This window comes from Lampetra planeri, chromosome 38 (assembly GCF_965212315.1).
Source record: "Lampetra planeri chromosome 38, kcLamPlan1.2.h2, whole genome shotgun sequence".
Classification (NCBI taxonomy): Eukaryota; Metazoa; Chordata; class Hyperoartia; order Petromyzontiformes; family Petromyzontidae; genus Lampetra; species Lampetra planeri.
In genome coordinates, this window is record NC_136144.1 from 10,417,641 (window position 1) to 10,435,444 (window position 17,804).

General features: G+C 39.3%; 1 protein-coding gene across 2 annotated transcripts in view; it reads right to left on the reverse strand.

Annotated features, from left to right (window-relative positions):
* Positions 1-13,504, reverse strand: part of LOC144731294 (CD109 antigen-like) — a 48,477-nt gene extending 34,973 nt beyond the window's left edge. The window contains exons 1-7 of one of the 2 annotated variants that reach the window (XM_078612348.1): positions 13,396-13,504; positions 12,334-12,390; positions 8,066-8,223; positions 6,778-6,806; positions 4,351-4,584; positions 3,483-3,611; positions 381-435 (exon numbers count right to left, since the gene is read on the reverse strand). In XM_078612348.1, the coding sequence (XP_078468474.1) occupies positions 381-435; positions 3,483-3,611; positions 4,351-4,584; positions 6,778-6,806; positions 8,066-8,223; positions 12,334-12,377 (649 nt within the window). In that variant the 5' untranslated portion in view covers positions 12,378-12,390; positions 13,396-13,504. Of the gene's footprint in view, positions 1-380; positions 436-558; positions 596-3,482; positions 3,612-4,350; positions 4,585-6,777; positions 6,807-8,065; positions 8,224-12,333; positions 12,477-13,395 lie in introns of those variants that run through there. The other variant, XM_078612347.1, reaches the window with a different exon arrangement.
* Between the last annotated feature and the right edge of the window lie 4,300 nt (positions 13,505-17,804).

Below are 17,804 nucleotides of genomic sequence, written 5' to 3' on the forward strand. Positions count from 1 at the left end.
ATACATCAATGTGATGGAGGCTATGAGCCATCTTTATGAAATAGCGTTAAGGTCCATTTAAAGTCCATTTTCAGTCCAGCAACATCCAGCTTATGCGCAATTAAGTTTCGTCCCAAGGCTCAATATTAAGATCTATAAAATACTTTTGTGAATATTTTTAAATTTTGACTTTTGGAAATTAAACACATGAAAAATGTGTCAGATCAGTAATGGAAACATATTCATACTGTGTATATTCATAAGAATGCTAAGGTGAGCATTAAACAATTTTGTAAGTGTAATATAAATCAGTGTTAATGACGATGTGTAACTATTTTCATCCTGTGTTGACAAAAGTATCAGAATTGAGTGCAAAACTGCTTACATTGCTCACGGATTACCTGCTACCGTGAATAGGGGGCCCTTCTGAATCGTAAGTTGTGCAGTTAAGACACCCTTCATAGACACAATTTGGAATGACATTTTACTACTGTACAGATATATACAATGTATTAAGTGACATGGCTTGAACGCATGCTATTGCATTACGACAACTAGAAGAGCATAGTAAATACTCACCATAGTTTTCAACATAGAAATAGTAATTATAATTGTCCTTAAAAAAGACAAAAACATTCAGTTAATCAAGAAGTTTGTATTATTTATCTTAGTCAGAAATCAATGTATTATTCAACGAGTACTTATAAAACACGATAAGGTGGCACACACATATCTGCTGTTGGCATTACAAGTTAGTTTCATGAAGTGATACTTATTTCATCAATCCGAGATCGCTTATTTGAATTTGCATACTTCTAGCTATGAATCAAGCACTCTTTCAAAGCAATAACATTTATATTGATTCTAGATTTGAAGCTTTCGTGACTGCAAGTATTCATATTCTTTGGTTTTTTCGGTAAAGTCACGTAGGTAAAAAATAAAAATTTATAAAAGTAAAATAAAAATAAAATAAAAATCACGACGTTTCGGAGGCAACACAAGCTTCCGTCTTCAGGTGGAACCGTCACAGCACGTTTGCTGTAATCAAGTAAATGAGAGATTCCAAGGGATACTACCCCGTATATATACTGGTTGAGGGGGGGGGGGTGGGCCAGGGCCGGCCCCCTTTAATTATTATGGTAAGGTGCGGCTTGAGACTACGGCTAGTTGGTTGGTAAGGTGACAGTAACTCAAGAATAATTGTCTGTCAAATAAGATGGTCCAAATATGTGTAGTTAAATCTTTTTTGCATGGTTAATCACATCGTGATGATGGTTACAAACTGAGTAATCATTGTTTAGATGTGATTAACCATGCAAAAAAGATTTAACGACACATATTTGGACCATTTAATTTGACAGACAACTGTTCTTGAGTTACTGTCACCTTACCATAATAAAGACTCAGTCCTTTGTTATGTAGACTAGCCGTAGTCTCAAGCCGCACCTTACCACAATAATAAAAGTGGGCCGGCCCTGCCCCCCCTCAACCAGTATATATACGGGGTAGTATTCCTTGGAATCTCTCATTTACTTGATTACAACAAACGTGCTGTGACGGTTCCACCTGAAGACGGAAGCTTGTGTTGCCTCCGAAACGTCGTGATTTTTATTTTATTTTTATTTTACTTTTATTAATTTCGATTTATTTCCTACGTGACTTTACCGAAAAAACCTAAGAATATTTATATTGATTTACAGTTTTCAGGCAGTCTCTGATTTATGACGATCTACATTTAAGACATTTATAAAACGCCACCATGGATCGATTTACGATGCAGAAACTTTATTTATGACGCATCATCCGACATGACTCCGAACACATTTTAATAATCAGTCTGATTCCGACATGACTTGGTGTGGAGCTTTTGTTATTTTCAAGTGTTTTTATGGAATTTTACCTAAGACCCTGTTAAATATGTCTGAAAAAAACCCATCAGAAAGTGACATTTCTACTGTTTCTACTGTCTATGGAAAAATAGGGTCCGACGGGGTTTCCAGGAACACGGGGACTGCCAGTATACTGATGAAATAAACACGTCAAAAAGAGCCGGATGAAGTTCATTTAGAAAGCTGACTTGGATAAAAGCCAATATGCCTAAATATGCCATTTTTATTCAGTGCATATTGCTAATTATGACATGGGTCAGCAACGTGTGAACTGGAAAACTGGAAAAGGTCAAAATTGTGCCAAGCATGAGGCGATGGATGCTTCTAATGAAATGTTTAGGAAAGTAAGTGGGCTTGGAAAGGACACATCCCTAGACGGGCCAATAAATGAGAATGGTGACAGAATGGCAGCCAAAGGTCGGAATAGACCTGAGAAAACGACCAAGGAGATGGAGTAATAAGATCACTTCATGTGCAGGAATGAGATGCGAGTGTTGCTTTGTGGGATTATGGGGAATGACAGCCATGGCAAGGCCTTCATCTAGCAATGAATAGACCATGACGGATGATGTTGATAGTATATACCAGAGTTGCCAAGCATCTTGACCAGCATACCAAAATCTTAATATGGCTGAGAACCAAAAGACACATCACGTGGCATGGTCACGTGAGGTGGTCATGGAGCATGTTCCCTTGGGCTGGTTGGCCATAGATAAAAAAAAATATGCGGGAGGTTTCTGGGAGTACGCAACTCTGTCTCTGCTGCCAGAAAATAAACAACTTTTAAAACTTTGTTTTATTTGACCAGGTAAGGCCCACTGAGCTATATAGCCTTTTTCTTAAGTGACCTAGCCAAATATGATAGCTTATCATGTGACATTTATAGTAGCCAAATACTCTAATCATATGTTTCTAAATGTGGGGGCAAAACCGGAGGGCCCGGAGAAAAATCCATGCTACCACACGCAGAGAGACACACAAACTCCAAATATACAAGCATCAGGGTTGGGATCGAACCCACGACCTCCTGCTACCAGGCAAGGCAGCTAACATCTCGCCACCGTGGAACAAGTGCCTCAAGTCATTCCCACTTTTGCAGATTTTACCTATCAAATTAAGTAATAAATGAGCTGCGTCTTTAACTTGCTGCAATTAATCTGCCTGGAAACCACATGCAGTTTTAAAGCCACTGATTAGCCACCCCTGGTATATAATTTATCTTAAATGTGGAATTTAGACAATGGCATAAGCATGCAATAGCTTACCCTTACATATGATATCCTTGGGTGTTTAATAGTTATTATCATGTATATATAGAGAAAACATCTCCACATGATTGTCAATAACACTGCCATACAGGAAAAATACATTTAACATGTATAACGATATGCCTATATGTTCCTTTGAAGGCAGTGTTATTGATGAATGCTCTGAGTTGTTTGTGTTTGAGCACCAATTCCAATTCATGATCACCGTTTACTCAAGTCATCAATGCTGACCATGCTGTGTTATGAAATGCTCACCGTTTTACTGCATTTGACAAGTCCACAGTTTATTAATCATCACAGCTACATTTTAAATTAAAAGCAGAAGTCTATGTGGTCCATTACTTACCGATCCTGCCTCCACATGTATATACCATCTTCCCAGTGTTGCCTGGGCAGAGAGTGGGTAATGTAGTGACACTACTCCGCTCTCTTCTCGTACATTCTGCCAGGTCTCCATCAGGACTCCATTTGGATTCTACAGACCAGCAAAATCATTACGAATAACCAAGTGAAACCATACACAGTATTGGGCAATTTTGTTGTTTTAAGTCAACGTGAATGTTTTGATATTCAGATATTATTCATGATCCTTCAGTATATAATCAACATCACGATCTTCATGAATTTATCTTTATACGTGTACACCCCTTAAAAGCAAGATAATAAATAAATTATGGTATTCATGCTGTTCCTATTGTAAAAAAAGATATCACGAAGGTGCTATGGCTATTTAAGCGTTACTATCTCCATCTTCAGTCGACTACTGCAGATGGGCCAGACAGCAAGACTGCGGGGACTACATCTTGTGTGTGTGCACTTTGTGGCACTTCAGCGTGTGAACATTGTGTTTTATTTACTGCTTGATTTTCAAGCTGTTTATGTTTTACAGCCCTTTATCAATCTATTGCTAGATGAGGGCCTCCCCACGCCGTGAAAGTTATGGGGGTTATTTCTCTATACTTCATGTTGGTCAGTGTGGGTTGAAGTCTGCAGAGCATAGACATGGGACCATAGTACAGTACAACATTTTGTTTAACTGTCCTCTGTGGTCTACCACGTAGCCCTGCATCCTATAACACATTGTATGCTTAGCTTTCAACATCTGACAAGGTCAGGTACATTTGATATATGGAAAACAGTCTATCTTTATTCATAGTAAATGCATGATCTGTAGATGCCTGTGAAGTTAGTCACGAGACTCTGAATGAACATACCGTGAGAGAGATGTTGAAGGGTTCCAGGTAAGGCAACTTGTTTCTGTAGACACCGAAGACACTGAATCGCACTGTCTTACCAGGCGCATGGTAGTAATTGGCAAACAGCACAATTAAGTTCACGTCTACATTATGGTAATATCCCACACTAGTGGAAAATATCTCTTGATCTCCTGATTTGCCCATCAGGCTCATCCACGTCCAATAGTTGTTCTGCACCATACCGAGGTCCTCCTACATAGACAGACAATCACTATGAATTCAGGAAGGCAGATCGTGGTGAGTAGCAAAGAAATGCATTCCAAACGTACATTGGATGAAATGTGTTTCTTTGGTTGCATACAAGCACAATCGGAAAGGTGATGCATATGTGAGAATCAGCACACTTTCAAATGTTTCAGGATTAAAGTTCTCTCATTATTTGAAAACAATACGATATATTTATTAGAGGCTTTGTCAATGCAGTTCACTGCTGGGTGAAGGACTCCACATGCTATGTCATTCACGGAGGTTATTTGACCACACTTTATCACAATGTCCAGTGTGTACTAGTGAAGGTGGGAACCCAAGACCAATTCAGACACAGTATCACTTGCTGTTGATGTTAGCTATGGCTGGAAATCAAACTCAGGTCACGGGGTTCAGAGCAGTGTGCTAACCACTAAAATATATATAACTTAAAACAGTGAGACTCAGCATTGAAAGTGATATTAAAGATGAAAAAAAATATGTTAACACATTACAGATGGTCAAAAACCATGGAGTAGGTTTCATTCTTCCAAGTAAAACAAATATGAACGGAAATGTAACTAAGATTGGGTATCACACATTAATGTACACCAAGTTCTATTTTTTTAATGAAAATAACAAAGTAGGAAAATGCAATGACATAAGAAATCACACAATATTAAAAAGATTAAATAAGAGTAATTGTTTCCATTAATTATGGACTGGATAAATGTTATGCCAATCATCACAAGCAATAGTTGCCCCAGTATCTCCTTTTGTAAGTATTCATTGCCGAATATCTGAACTGATCGCAGTTGCCCCTCATGGGAAACTCGGTCGGCAACTTCCAATTATATCAGAGGTCACGTTACTGCCTCAAATCAAGCTCTCTTCAATAGAAAAATTGTGGAGTCAAGTCCGTGCCTGAGTAGGACCTGGGCGTGTTGGTGTCGTGTGAAAATATGGTTTGACGGTGTGCTGTGACCGTGTGATGTGATGGTGTGGTTATGACATTGTGTGGTGTGACCGTGTGATGTGATGGTGTGGTTATGACATTGTGTGGTGTGACCGTGTGATGTGATGGTGTGCTGAGTTGCCATTCACTTGCGGTTACTACGTTGCTGGTGATGATTGCTGGCAATGGCTGCCATATTTTGCAGAAGTGGGTGAGAGGCAACTCTTTGAGGGACATTAAATTCATTGTATGACCAATTATTTCTTAATTGGACGATGCATTATTTTATCATGTAAAAATACACTTAGATAAAATGTGATTATTCCGCTCACAATACATATACAAAACTCCATGTAACATGTAATAATGTGTAATGCATGCAATTGATATGCAAATGATGGAAGTGGTGGTTCAGTGATTAACATACTGCACTATAAGTAACATATATTAATACATATTTATCAATCTATCCAGGAGAGCCACGCTTGGACTCTTTTTCAGGAGGGTCATGCATTGGGTTTTCATTTAAACGTTTTCATACAATTTATGAGTGTATTTTAAACGTGGGAGGAGACTGAAGCACCCTGAGAAAACGCACGTGCGCGAGGGGGCAATACTCTTTCTCCATACAGATGTAAACAGATTGTGATTATTCCACTTGCTGTACTGCCTTCTCCTGGCGAGCCAGGTTATGGCACCTCAATGCTCGCGGGAAGGCAGCTTCACAACATTTGTGTTATCCACTAACCCTTGCCTCCAATGCTGGATTTTACAGGCATGCGCCACCACCGCCCACGATATAAACCTGGTGATCAGAGTGTGATTCCCATCTATGACTGATATTAGTGCCGAGTGATATCTGAATTTATCCTGAGCCTTCTGCTTCACCAACCCATTGAACAATGTGGTGATGCATGGTTACATAACTCCACGATTGATATGGTGTTTCGAGGCACTCATTCAGCGGTGGAGTGACAATCAGTTGTAAATATGTGAATGTACACTGTATGCTAATGTGGCAAAGACTACAAATGAGACAAAATATGAATTATATTAACTGCATCTCATCTCTGCAACATGACAATCCATCAACTCCCTTTGAGAAAGGTAGGGAAATAACTTCCCCTGTGATCCAGCATATGCATGAATGAGGCACTCCACACTCCACGAGTGAACAATAACAGTACTGCATTGCTGATGTTGACTTCGGGGTTGTGAAAATAGCATCAATAAAACAAACTTACACGTGTAAACGTCATCATTGTAGTTGTACCTGTAAAATATAAAGGTCTTATGATGTCACATATTGAATAAATGTATGACTAACATTTTTTAGGTAAATATTGACGAAAGTAATATTTCAGTGGACTGGGAGAAATTGTATTAACACATTTGTGAAAAAAATTAATTTACTACATTAATATACAATATTCCATTCTATAATCTGTGCCTATAATTTGCAGCCATATATTTAAATAATGCCTAGACTTGGCAGCCTCGCCAACTATACTGTCATTATTTGCAAATAATTATGAAAATTAGAATACAAATCCCTGAACAACTCCAAATGTGCCTCTTTTAAAATATCCACAATTCCAGAAGTTTGGCAAATTAATGTACAGAAACGTGTTTGTCCATTAAGGCTAGGGCAGTGCTACAGAATTATGAGATAATGCGTCTTATGGTGTGGTCACTCAAATTATTGTAAAGAGAGCATAGATTCCTCCTACTACCATTCCTTCTTGACCAACGGATGCTTCCTGGCTTTATATATAGAGTATGTAAAACAATAGCAACTGCAGAAATTCCATGGCTCAGAGGAAGAGTGTCTAAAATACAGACAATAAGAAATTAAGCAATACGACATTAACTGGGACAAGAGGTAACAGAAAATATCTGAGATGACTCTGATGGTTTTGACACGTTTCTAGAATGGATCCGGAAAGAATCCCATGAATGGTATTACAAACCAGAGTACACGATACAAGAAATAGAGGAAGAGTAAAGATGTGCTGGATTGAGTCGGTGAAGAATGACCTTGAACAAAAAGGGCGACAAGTTTTGGAAGCCCCGAGGCCGGTGCAAGACAGAAACATGGGAAGAGTCCTCATTTGGCCCCATCTCTGCTACATAAAGATTAAGGGAAACAAAGCAGAAGATATCTATTTATGGCCTCTTAGTTTGAACATTTTCTTAAGTTAATGTTTCAACAATTTTCAATCCCCTATTTAGTGTTATTGGTGCTGAATCTGATCATTTTAAAAAGGTTATTTTTAAAGAGCTGCAGACCTCCAATGATAATTATCTAAAAATGCTGTCACGATTAAAATGTTAAACCTCCATATGTCAAAGTGTCCTTTTTGACATATGTACGTCCTCTATTTTTAGTGAAATCATTATTGTCAGAGTTTAATTTAAAATCCATGATAAAGCCTATGTGTTAAACTTAATTTAAATGTCCATCTTATAACGTTTATAATATCATATGGAGGTTGTTTTTCTTTGCACGTTCACAAAATTACCCCCGCTTACCAGCGCTCACGTCGTTGAGCTCCTTGGAGATTCCGTTGGGCTCACTTTTGAATGTGACATTGACGAGCGTCTCATTGCCAGGCCCAGGTAGGAGTGAGAAGCCCATGTTGAGGTCCGATTCCATCCATTGGGAAGGGTAAGTGAGAAGGTAGGTGGTGCTGGTGTGTGAGAACATAAAAAATAGTTACTCTGTGGTATAGCACATTTCATTTAAAAAAAACCTTGTTGTATGTTACTGTTTGCTTTTGATGGAAATGCATGACGAAGTTGGCATGAAAATTGTAACATAATTTGCAATTGCTTATCCAATACAATAAGCGACCACAGATGGGTGTGATGGAACGTAGTCAAAGACAGGGAAAAACTGATTACAGGTGAAACCAAGATCATTTACATTAATATACGGCAGAATGTGGCTTTATGTTGACTCTAAGTAATGCACTCAAGTGCCTAGAGAATCAAAGTGACAAAATGGATATCACCACTTAAAATCATGAATGAGCTAAAATAGTGATGGATAGTACAATGAAAGTGAAGGGAGGGTTAGAAAGTACACGGAGCAAGTTTCATGAAACCATAAAATACATGTTGAAGAGAATGAGAAATACAAAAAATGATGAAAACGTAAAACTGCTGATTGGATACAAAGAACTCTGTAAAACGTTTAGGAAACAAGGGAAAACACGTGATTTAAAATGCCATTGCGAGTAATGGGAGGCATGAAGTGCACCACAAATTACGTTGACATTTCAAAAATGATTGACCTTTCTGAGTGGAAGATTGAATCACAGCTGACGACAGACACACCATCTTAAAATAAGTGGAGGAATGTTGTGCTGATCTCTGGCACAAAACAATGCATCATTATAGCCCATCAGATGAAGAACTTTTGATTTAAAGCTTTCGTGACTGCATGGATTCATATGCTTGGTTCTTTCGGTAGTCACGTAGAAGGAAAATAATAAAATTATATAGTTTTATATTTATTTTTCCCTTCTAGTAAATATTGTTTTATAGTTATATTATTTTATTTGCCTTCTACATGACTTTACCTCAAGAACCAGGAATACAAAATAGACAGTTTATTTATTTATGTTACCAGGTAAAGCCCACCGAGGTAACTTATTTTTCAGAAGCGACCTGGCCACCAAATGACAGCTCAACAAAGTGGTTTATAGTGTGGACATTTATAGCAGCCCAAATAATGTGAATGCTGGGGGGGGGCTGAGGTAGATGCAAGGTTAGTTGGTGTTAGTAGTTAGTTGGTGTTAGTATTAGTTGGTAGATTGGTGAGAACGGGTCGTATAGGTATGTTTAGCTTGGCGGGAGCTAGGTGGGGCTATTTGAGGTTAGTTGAGTGACTGGATTAGTTGGATAGGGTCGAGTTAGTCTGGGTTCACTCTATTTGTTTCGTGTGTGTGTGATTACAGTAGTTCAATAAAGTGTTTGTGCCTGACCCCGTGTCGTCCCTGCGTGTTAAGAGACGAGATCTCGGCCCGGCCCGACCGCGAAACGTCGCGACCTCGCCACAGCAGACGTGGGTGAGCGATTGCCCGCGAAATCGGAATCGAATCTAAGAACAAATCGGAATCTACAGTTTAACGAGCGGATATCAACATAGATTCGATCCGCTCAGGTCGATCCGAATCGATCCAAAGCCACAGCAGCCTGGAGGGCCCAGAGGTTATGGCAGTTGTTTCTCGATAATGTTCAGAAGGGGGCCCACTTTGGTCGACAAGACATCAACTCACATAATCTGTCAACCCACACGGTTTACCCCGTATTATTGTGCAGGGACATTGAGTTTGCAGGTCCATACGGCGTTACAGCCGTTTCAATACGGCAGAAGTAGCAGCATACTGTATGAAAGAGAGGAAAACTCCTGGACCAGATGTTGTAACTGTCCACATCAAAGAAGCGGGACCATTTGATGGAACGATTAAATGCGGTGAAAATACAACATTTCCACCATTCAAAACATTTACAACGCCGACCATGGTCTATGGCCACTCAAATTCTGCAGGGGCAAAAATAAACACATTCCTGCGGAGGGAGCTGGTAGGAACGTTGGGTTGCTCGGTCAATGGCCAGGGTCAACGGCGGCGTGGTGTATTCCGCAAATATGCCTGACTGTGAGGGTGGGCACAAGCCGGCGTGAGTAGGTTAAACGTTGAGTTTTATAAGGGCACCACGGGGTGACCAGGCCCTCCACACCCAGCCCCACCCTCCCACCCAGCCCCTCCCCTCCCCACCTAGCCCCTCCCTGCACGACGGACGGACACAATAATCCCCTGTGGGCTGGTGTAACCAGGAGGTTCCTACCAGTAAAAAAAGAAATCTGGTGAGTTGTCACATTTTTTTTATTTGCACGGCTAACTGCCTTAAAGTTCCATGAGGCAATGCAATTAAAGTTTTGTTGTTTAAGTTCGGTTGGGCCTCTTCGAGGAGCTCGAAACACAGCTGAACATATACCCAGTGCAATTAATGAACGCAGTTCAGGATCAAAGTTAATGAAATTAAAGAGGTGAGCAACAGCAGAATAGAGTGATTTTAATGACTGCTTACAATGAAAAGCAACTTAGCAGCGTGCATGAAAACGTTTCGGTCAGTGCACATTTACCCGCTTTGACATGAATTAGAAACGTGAAGACCAATCAAAAGCTTAAAAGTGCAAATAAGCATTGAGATATGTATTCTCTCACAGTGACAGAAAGAGTAACACATGGACCAGGCAGCAAAAGAGGACAACAATCATGTCGGGTGCTTTGTTAAACGTATCTGTACGAATGCTCATAGATATTATTTGTCTGGAAAGTCCCCAGGCGGATGGACTAGAAATAATATTTTAACTAAAATAGATGAATTGAGGTAATGCTCCATAAACATGCGTTTTTAATGTATTTAATATATCAATAATAGAAAGTGGTGTTTGAGGGATTTCCGCTGTTCGAGACTAGCAATGGACTTGCAACCAAATGAGAAACTCGCCTGACAGCACGTCCACTTGTGGGGAGCGGTGGCGCAGCGGTTAGCGCTACGCTGCGATACGAACCCAGTGACCTGAGTTGGATTCCCGCTCACGGCCAACACCAGTGACGACTATCTGAACCGATCCTGGGCCTCCCCTAGGTCGACTCAGCCTCAAATTAGTACCTGGGTGTAATGTGTAAACATCGCCACTGGGGAGACAAAGGCGGCCGGGCATGGTGCTGCCACGCACCGCCTCGTGTGCCGTGCCGGCCTTCATAGGTGCTCGCTAACAGCACTTGCCCAGCAGTCTGTTAAGGCTATATGGGGGAACTTTGGTTTTTTTGTGGACATGGAGAGATGATATCAGCTTGTGTGCTAGATGGATTGTTACATTGCAAGGCCATGAGATGGTGATGACTTAGGGAAGCCATTTAAAAGTGTACAGATTATGTATGCTGATCAAATCGTTATGTTCCAGTACATTAATGGTGGTGCGAATGATGGTATATGCATTTGTGTGGATATGCACAAAAAATGGCAATTTGTTCAAGGCAGAGAGCAACATATTGAACAAATAAATACATTCTTGATTTGAAGTTTTCATGACTGCAGGAATCCATACTCTTTGGTTCTTTCGGTAAAGTCACGTAGGTAGAAAAATAAATAAATACATTACTTAAACATTATACTCTTGGTTTTTTCGGTAAAGTCACGTAGAAGGGAAATAATAAAATAATAAACCATATTCTTTCCCTTCTACGTGACTTTACCGAAAGGACCAAAAATATGAATCCCTGCAGTCACGAAAGCTTTAAATCGAAAAGAAACATTATACTTGTAATATTTAACAATTCAATATTTACAACACATTTGTCAATTCACTTCGAGATGAAGGCCTCAAATCGCATGCTATTCAAAGGGGGTTGACTATACTTCACCACCCTGGTCAATGAGAAAGTGGGCCCAAGACCAGTTCAGATATGACTCATCACATGTTAACTGGCCACGAATTTAACTCAGGTGAGTGTGTTAATTGTGCAGTAAGATAACCACCGCACCACTGCTTCCCCACCAATCATGTTTTGTGTTGCGCAGTTAATACACCTAAACACTTTGCTTATTTAAAAAAATGAAGTTATGAGTGTTTAATTTAAGCTCATATTTTGGCATTTCATGTTTTTAATTGGATTTGTTGTTAGATAAGGATTACACTCAACACAAACTTTCAAAAAGTGTTTCCTTTTTTATAACGTGTCAATGAATCTGCTCAGCGTACATACATTCACAAGACTTTTTACCTTTGAGCAACCGTGGCCGTTATGAGGAGGAGAAACAGTCGCATCTTGAGTGAGATGCTGAAAATAATAACAACAAACGTAACTAGACCACCATTTGCTCGATGTAAATCATGTGCAAGGTAATACATATCTCAAAAACAAACAATTCAAAAGTTCTTAGTTCATTGCAGCAGGGTCCAGATTGGGATTATGTAGTTTTATTTTTACGTACAGCGCTTTGAGATACTTCAATATGAAAGGCGCTTTATAAAATATAGGTTATTATTCTAGGTTGCAGATTCTACCGCTGAATACATCTCTTGTGTTCATGATAAACAGCTTCAGCGGCAAATGAACGTGGACACTAAAAAGGAAAATGAAACAAAAGCTAAAACGGGGGCGAAAAAGTTTGGAGAGGTGCATGTCTAAAATGACACTTGACATGTGAATAGAAACACATGGATTAGCGAATATCACATTGAGACATCATATTGTCCGTGAAGAAAAGTGGGTTTGGAAAGGACACGTCGTTTCGAGGGGACGATGCTGCCCATTGGGCGAGACTAACGATGAATTGGAAGTCAAAGGAGAGAATGCATCGGGCAGAGCGTCCACCGTGGAGATGTGGAGTCGCTGGGTAGATGAATACATCTCAAGGTTGTGAGACTCCGATGGCTTGAGGAGGCCTTCATCAAGCAGTATTTACATTATGGCTACTGATGAGCAATACCTTTCTATACGACTGCTATGTCCGGAACTGTTGCCCATTCGTAACAATAGATGCATGGTATGGCTTTTTTGTGTGTATTGCTCCTGGTGTACTACTTTTTGTTCTCAGTTGCAAGCAGAATGGCAACGTATTTATAGAATACTGTACTTTAAATGATAATAGCACTGTGTTAATGAGAAGGGTGGACAAATATTTCCATTGCGTCGTAACAAAAGCATCAGAATTTAGCATTGTCATCGTAGCACGTACGATAAGCTGCATTTCAATGGTGAATTTTAAAATCTTTCGAACGTTAGAATTGGAACACGTTCCAAATGGTAACTTTGGACACCGACACCTCAGATTCCACTCACCTGAGCACCGCCGCTTTGCTTCGTGGACCCACTTCACTGCTGACGAGGAAGATTCAATATCTCACCGCCTGTAGTGTTGCTAGGTGTCTGTGCGGCAATATATAGTGGATGTGAAAACAAGTAGCACACGGGTTAACCATCCCCCAGAGTGTTTGTTAAAATTTAAAAGTGCTCATATATTTTACAACTAGGCCTCGTAAAGTACTTTTCACAGAACATATGACCAAATACATTCAATGTAACATGTTGTCACGTCTCAAAGCTAAGCAAAATGAGCTTGGATAATGCTTGATTGGGCAACCATCATGCTTAAAACGGCATCTTAGGCTGCTATCGCAAATAAACTCCAGCTTGGATCGTTACCAACAAGACGATCACTCAAAAATGCTCTAGAGGAGTCGTACAACCATAGCTGCCACTGCTATCCTCTGGCCTGAAATAAAAACTATAGCTATAGATGACCGACTTATGAACTTATTATGTATTTTGATTATAGTCCGCTGCTACTGCTATTGTTAATCCTGCTGTTATGGATTGACTTATGCAGCTAGCGAAGGGCGCTAGGTTTAGTGATGTGTGTTGTGTGTGTCGCTATTGTAAACTTTTAATCACATTTGTTGGGAAAACTGTTACGTTGTTTATAATAGCATTGTTTTAGTAAGTTTTAGAGGGGCTTGGTTTGGCCCGATTTGTTGATTTAGTATAGATTTATACTTACATTTTTTTTAATCTGTATTGTATTATGATTGTTTTTGGGATCAAACATCGAAATTGATTTTTTTGCACTTTCTGTACGCAGCATGGACGGGTTGTGCTTTTTCTGTAGGATTTTATTGTTTACGTATGTGATGTTCAGATTTGTGTACAATTAATTTTAGGTGTATCTTGAAATTGTATTGTTTGTTGCGGTTGAACCCAAATCAAGAGCCGAATGGCTCACAGGGTAATTCCTAATAAATAAAACTGAAACTGAAACAGTGAGTAGTGCAGCAGGTAAATCGGGGGCGACTGCCCCGGGCCCCGTGCTTTCGGGGGCCCCACGCTTCGACGTTAAGGTGTCAGATGTAATACTTTCGGTTTAGTTCGAAGGCTTCGTGGGGCCCAAAGTTGGATTTTCCCTCGGCCTCGCACCCCTCTGTGGAGAGCTCTGGCCATGCGGTTCCTTAAAAAATAAAATGCGTTCTATGTACATGCAAGCAACCCCTAACGATTGGCAGCTAGTCGTAAAGGAAACGCATGTGATATTTTAAACATTCAGATTACATTATAAAATTAACCACACTTAAGATTTACAGCATTGGTGATAAACTAGAACACAACCGTTTACTGTCACTCGCATCCTAGCAACTGCCCCTTTAGCTGTTTGTTATACAATGATTATATAATATAGCACATTGTAAATGTATTTTTAGCCCTATATATGTTTATCATTGTACGTACCAAAGTAACATTTTACGTTTACTGTCATTGGCATTCTCACAACCGGCTGTTTGGCCGTTTAATTTACAACAATTATACCATACGTCACATTGTAAATGTATTTTTTTCCCCTAAAATAGTTAATTATCATACGTAACAAAGTATGATTTTACGTTTCTATGCAAATTCAGAGTCTGACCGTCAGAACTTCTTTCCGCTATATCTGTAAGCTATTTCCGGAGTCGCATGCGGCTCTTTGAGGACTGCTGCTTCGTGACATTATTTATTAACGACCACTGCCTCTACTCTTTGGTTTTTTCGGTAAAGTCACGTAGGTGAAAAAAAACAAAATAAAACAACTAAATTAAATTTTGATTTAAAGCTTTCGTGACTGCAGGGATTCATATTCTTGGTTCTTTCGGTAAAGTCACGTAGAAGGGAAATAATAAAATTATATAAATATAAAACAATACAAATTCTCACGACGTTTCGACTGCAACACAAGCAATCATCATCAGGTGTGAAAACCACAGCAACGCAAGCATCCGTCATTAGACGTCATTAGACGGATGCTTGTGTCATCAGATGGATGCTTGTGTTGTGATTTAATTTAGTTTTTTTTTAGTTTTCACCTACGTGACTTTGATTTTTAAAAAATAGCTTTTCCTGTTATTTTGGTTGCCATGGTTTAGCCATACAGTATCCCACTCTGCTGGCTTGAAGTCTTCTCTTTGGGCTGTGACCTTTGGGTGCCACTCCGATGTCCACCTCAGCAGCCTGCCCTCCTGCTGATCCCATATTTGTAGAGGAGATCATCGCTGGTACCACTGGAAGAATGTCCTCACTCCTCCAACAGTTGCTGGTATCTGCTTATGGTGGGATGCAAACGTTGAAATCCCACCAGGTGGTGCCTCACAGATGGTACCCATTTCATCAACCATGGGACGACCGAGTTCTATTGACTGCGGCCAAGGTTGACCTCATAGGGGCCTAATCTATTGTTGTAGAAACATTAATTTGAAATTATTATTTGGTTTTTTCGGTTAAGTCACGTCTAAAGATAAAGTAATAAATTAAATTAAATAATAGAATACGACGTTTCGATTGCAACACAAGCAATCATCATCAGGTATAATGAAATAGCGACATAAAATCTAACCAGAAAACTATAGACAGACATATTAGCAGACAGATATCACCAAGATACATAGAGAGAGCAACACAGGTAACAGAGAGAGGTGATCGTCTCTGTGGGGTGGCCTTAAATAGACAGAGGAGGGCGGACGCAGAGAGAGAGGGGGGTTAGAGAAAAAATTAGCATATCAATGAGTGGACAACAAAACGTGGTGTTACCTGTGTTGCTCTCTCTATGTATCTTGGTGATATCTGTCTGCTAATATGTCTGTCTATAGTTTTCTAGTTAGATTTTATGTCGCTATTTCATTATACCTGATGATGATTGCTTGTGTTGCAATCGAAACGTCGTATTCTATTATTTAATTTAATTTATTATTTTATCTTTAGACGTGACTTAACCGAAATAACCAAATAATAATTCCTGCAGTCACGAAAGTTCTAAAATTAAGATTGAACCACTTCTACGGGGAAGTTTTAAACTTATCTTCTTTTTTCTCTCTCTCTGACTACTTGTTCTCTCTGCCTGTGTCCTCTCTTTGGAATGTTCACACTTAAATTCTAACTTAGCAATCTTTGAAATACGTAATCAACCAGGCTATGCGGTAATTGTGTGTTGACCGACCCTCTGTGTTGTATTACATTACATTTCGATATTTTACTAGGTTATTTAATTTTAGTGTGTCCTTCTCCTGATTTTCAGGCTTGCTTGCCGTGTCATCGCACTTGCAGCACCACGTTTTGTTGTCCACTCATTGATATGCTAATTTTTTCTCTAACCCCCCTCCCTCTCTCTGCGTCCGCCCTCCTCTGTCTATTTAAGGCCACCCCACAGAGACGACCACCTCTCTCTGTTACCTGTGTTGCTCTCTCTATGTATCTTGGTGATATCTGTCTGCTAATATGTCTGTCTATAGTTTTCTGGTTAGATTTTATGTCGCTATTTCATCATACCTGATGATGATTGCTTGTGTTGCAATCGAAACGTCGTATTCTATTATTTAATTTAATTTATTATTTTATCTTTAGACGTGACTTAACCGAAAGAACCAAATAATAATTCCTGCAGTCACGAAAGTTCTAAAATTAAGATTAATTTGGAAGAAAAAAACACTGACTTTTCATTCAAAACACTAAAACATAATGCCCTGGACTGCACAATAAAAGGTTTGTGGTGTTTTAACTGGCATTTCCAAGTGCTTTCTTCAAATCTCCAAATGGCAGATTGGATTTTTTTAATTTCTACCTAGAATAGCATTCTGAGTTTGTATCTGGGTGTAGAAACATATAGATCCTGATACGCTATACATTAACAATCTGGACAAGGATGAAGAGACAGTACTGGTCACAAAATAGCAGATTACAGTGGAGGCATCAGTTATTTTTGACATTAAATTAATATACTTCCAACTTGCAGTTGTCACTGGCACAGGTTTAAAATGAAAAATATATAATAGGGTACATTTCTGACAATGACCCTTCACCATAGCACATGTAATAGATAAATAAACTAAGATCTTTGGGGGAAAATGGTTTTCATTTGTTTATAAGACTTGTGCTTTTTAACGCAAATTGTATTGTTTTAGACGTGACTGTTTTTTGACATATTTGTAATTTTACCCAATTTCATAATTCGTCATCTGACTATGTTATCTCCTCGTTTGTTAGCCTAAAAATGGAAATATATTCGTGGCATAATACCATAGATATGTTAAAATGATGATTACAATCATGCTTCGCAGGTATTTTCAAAACAATTATGAGGTTTCCATCATACCTGATATCAATGGACACCATTCAACAACAAGTGTTGAAGGAATGGACAAGGTGAGAAGGATGAAAATGTGGTCTGTGAA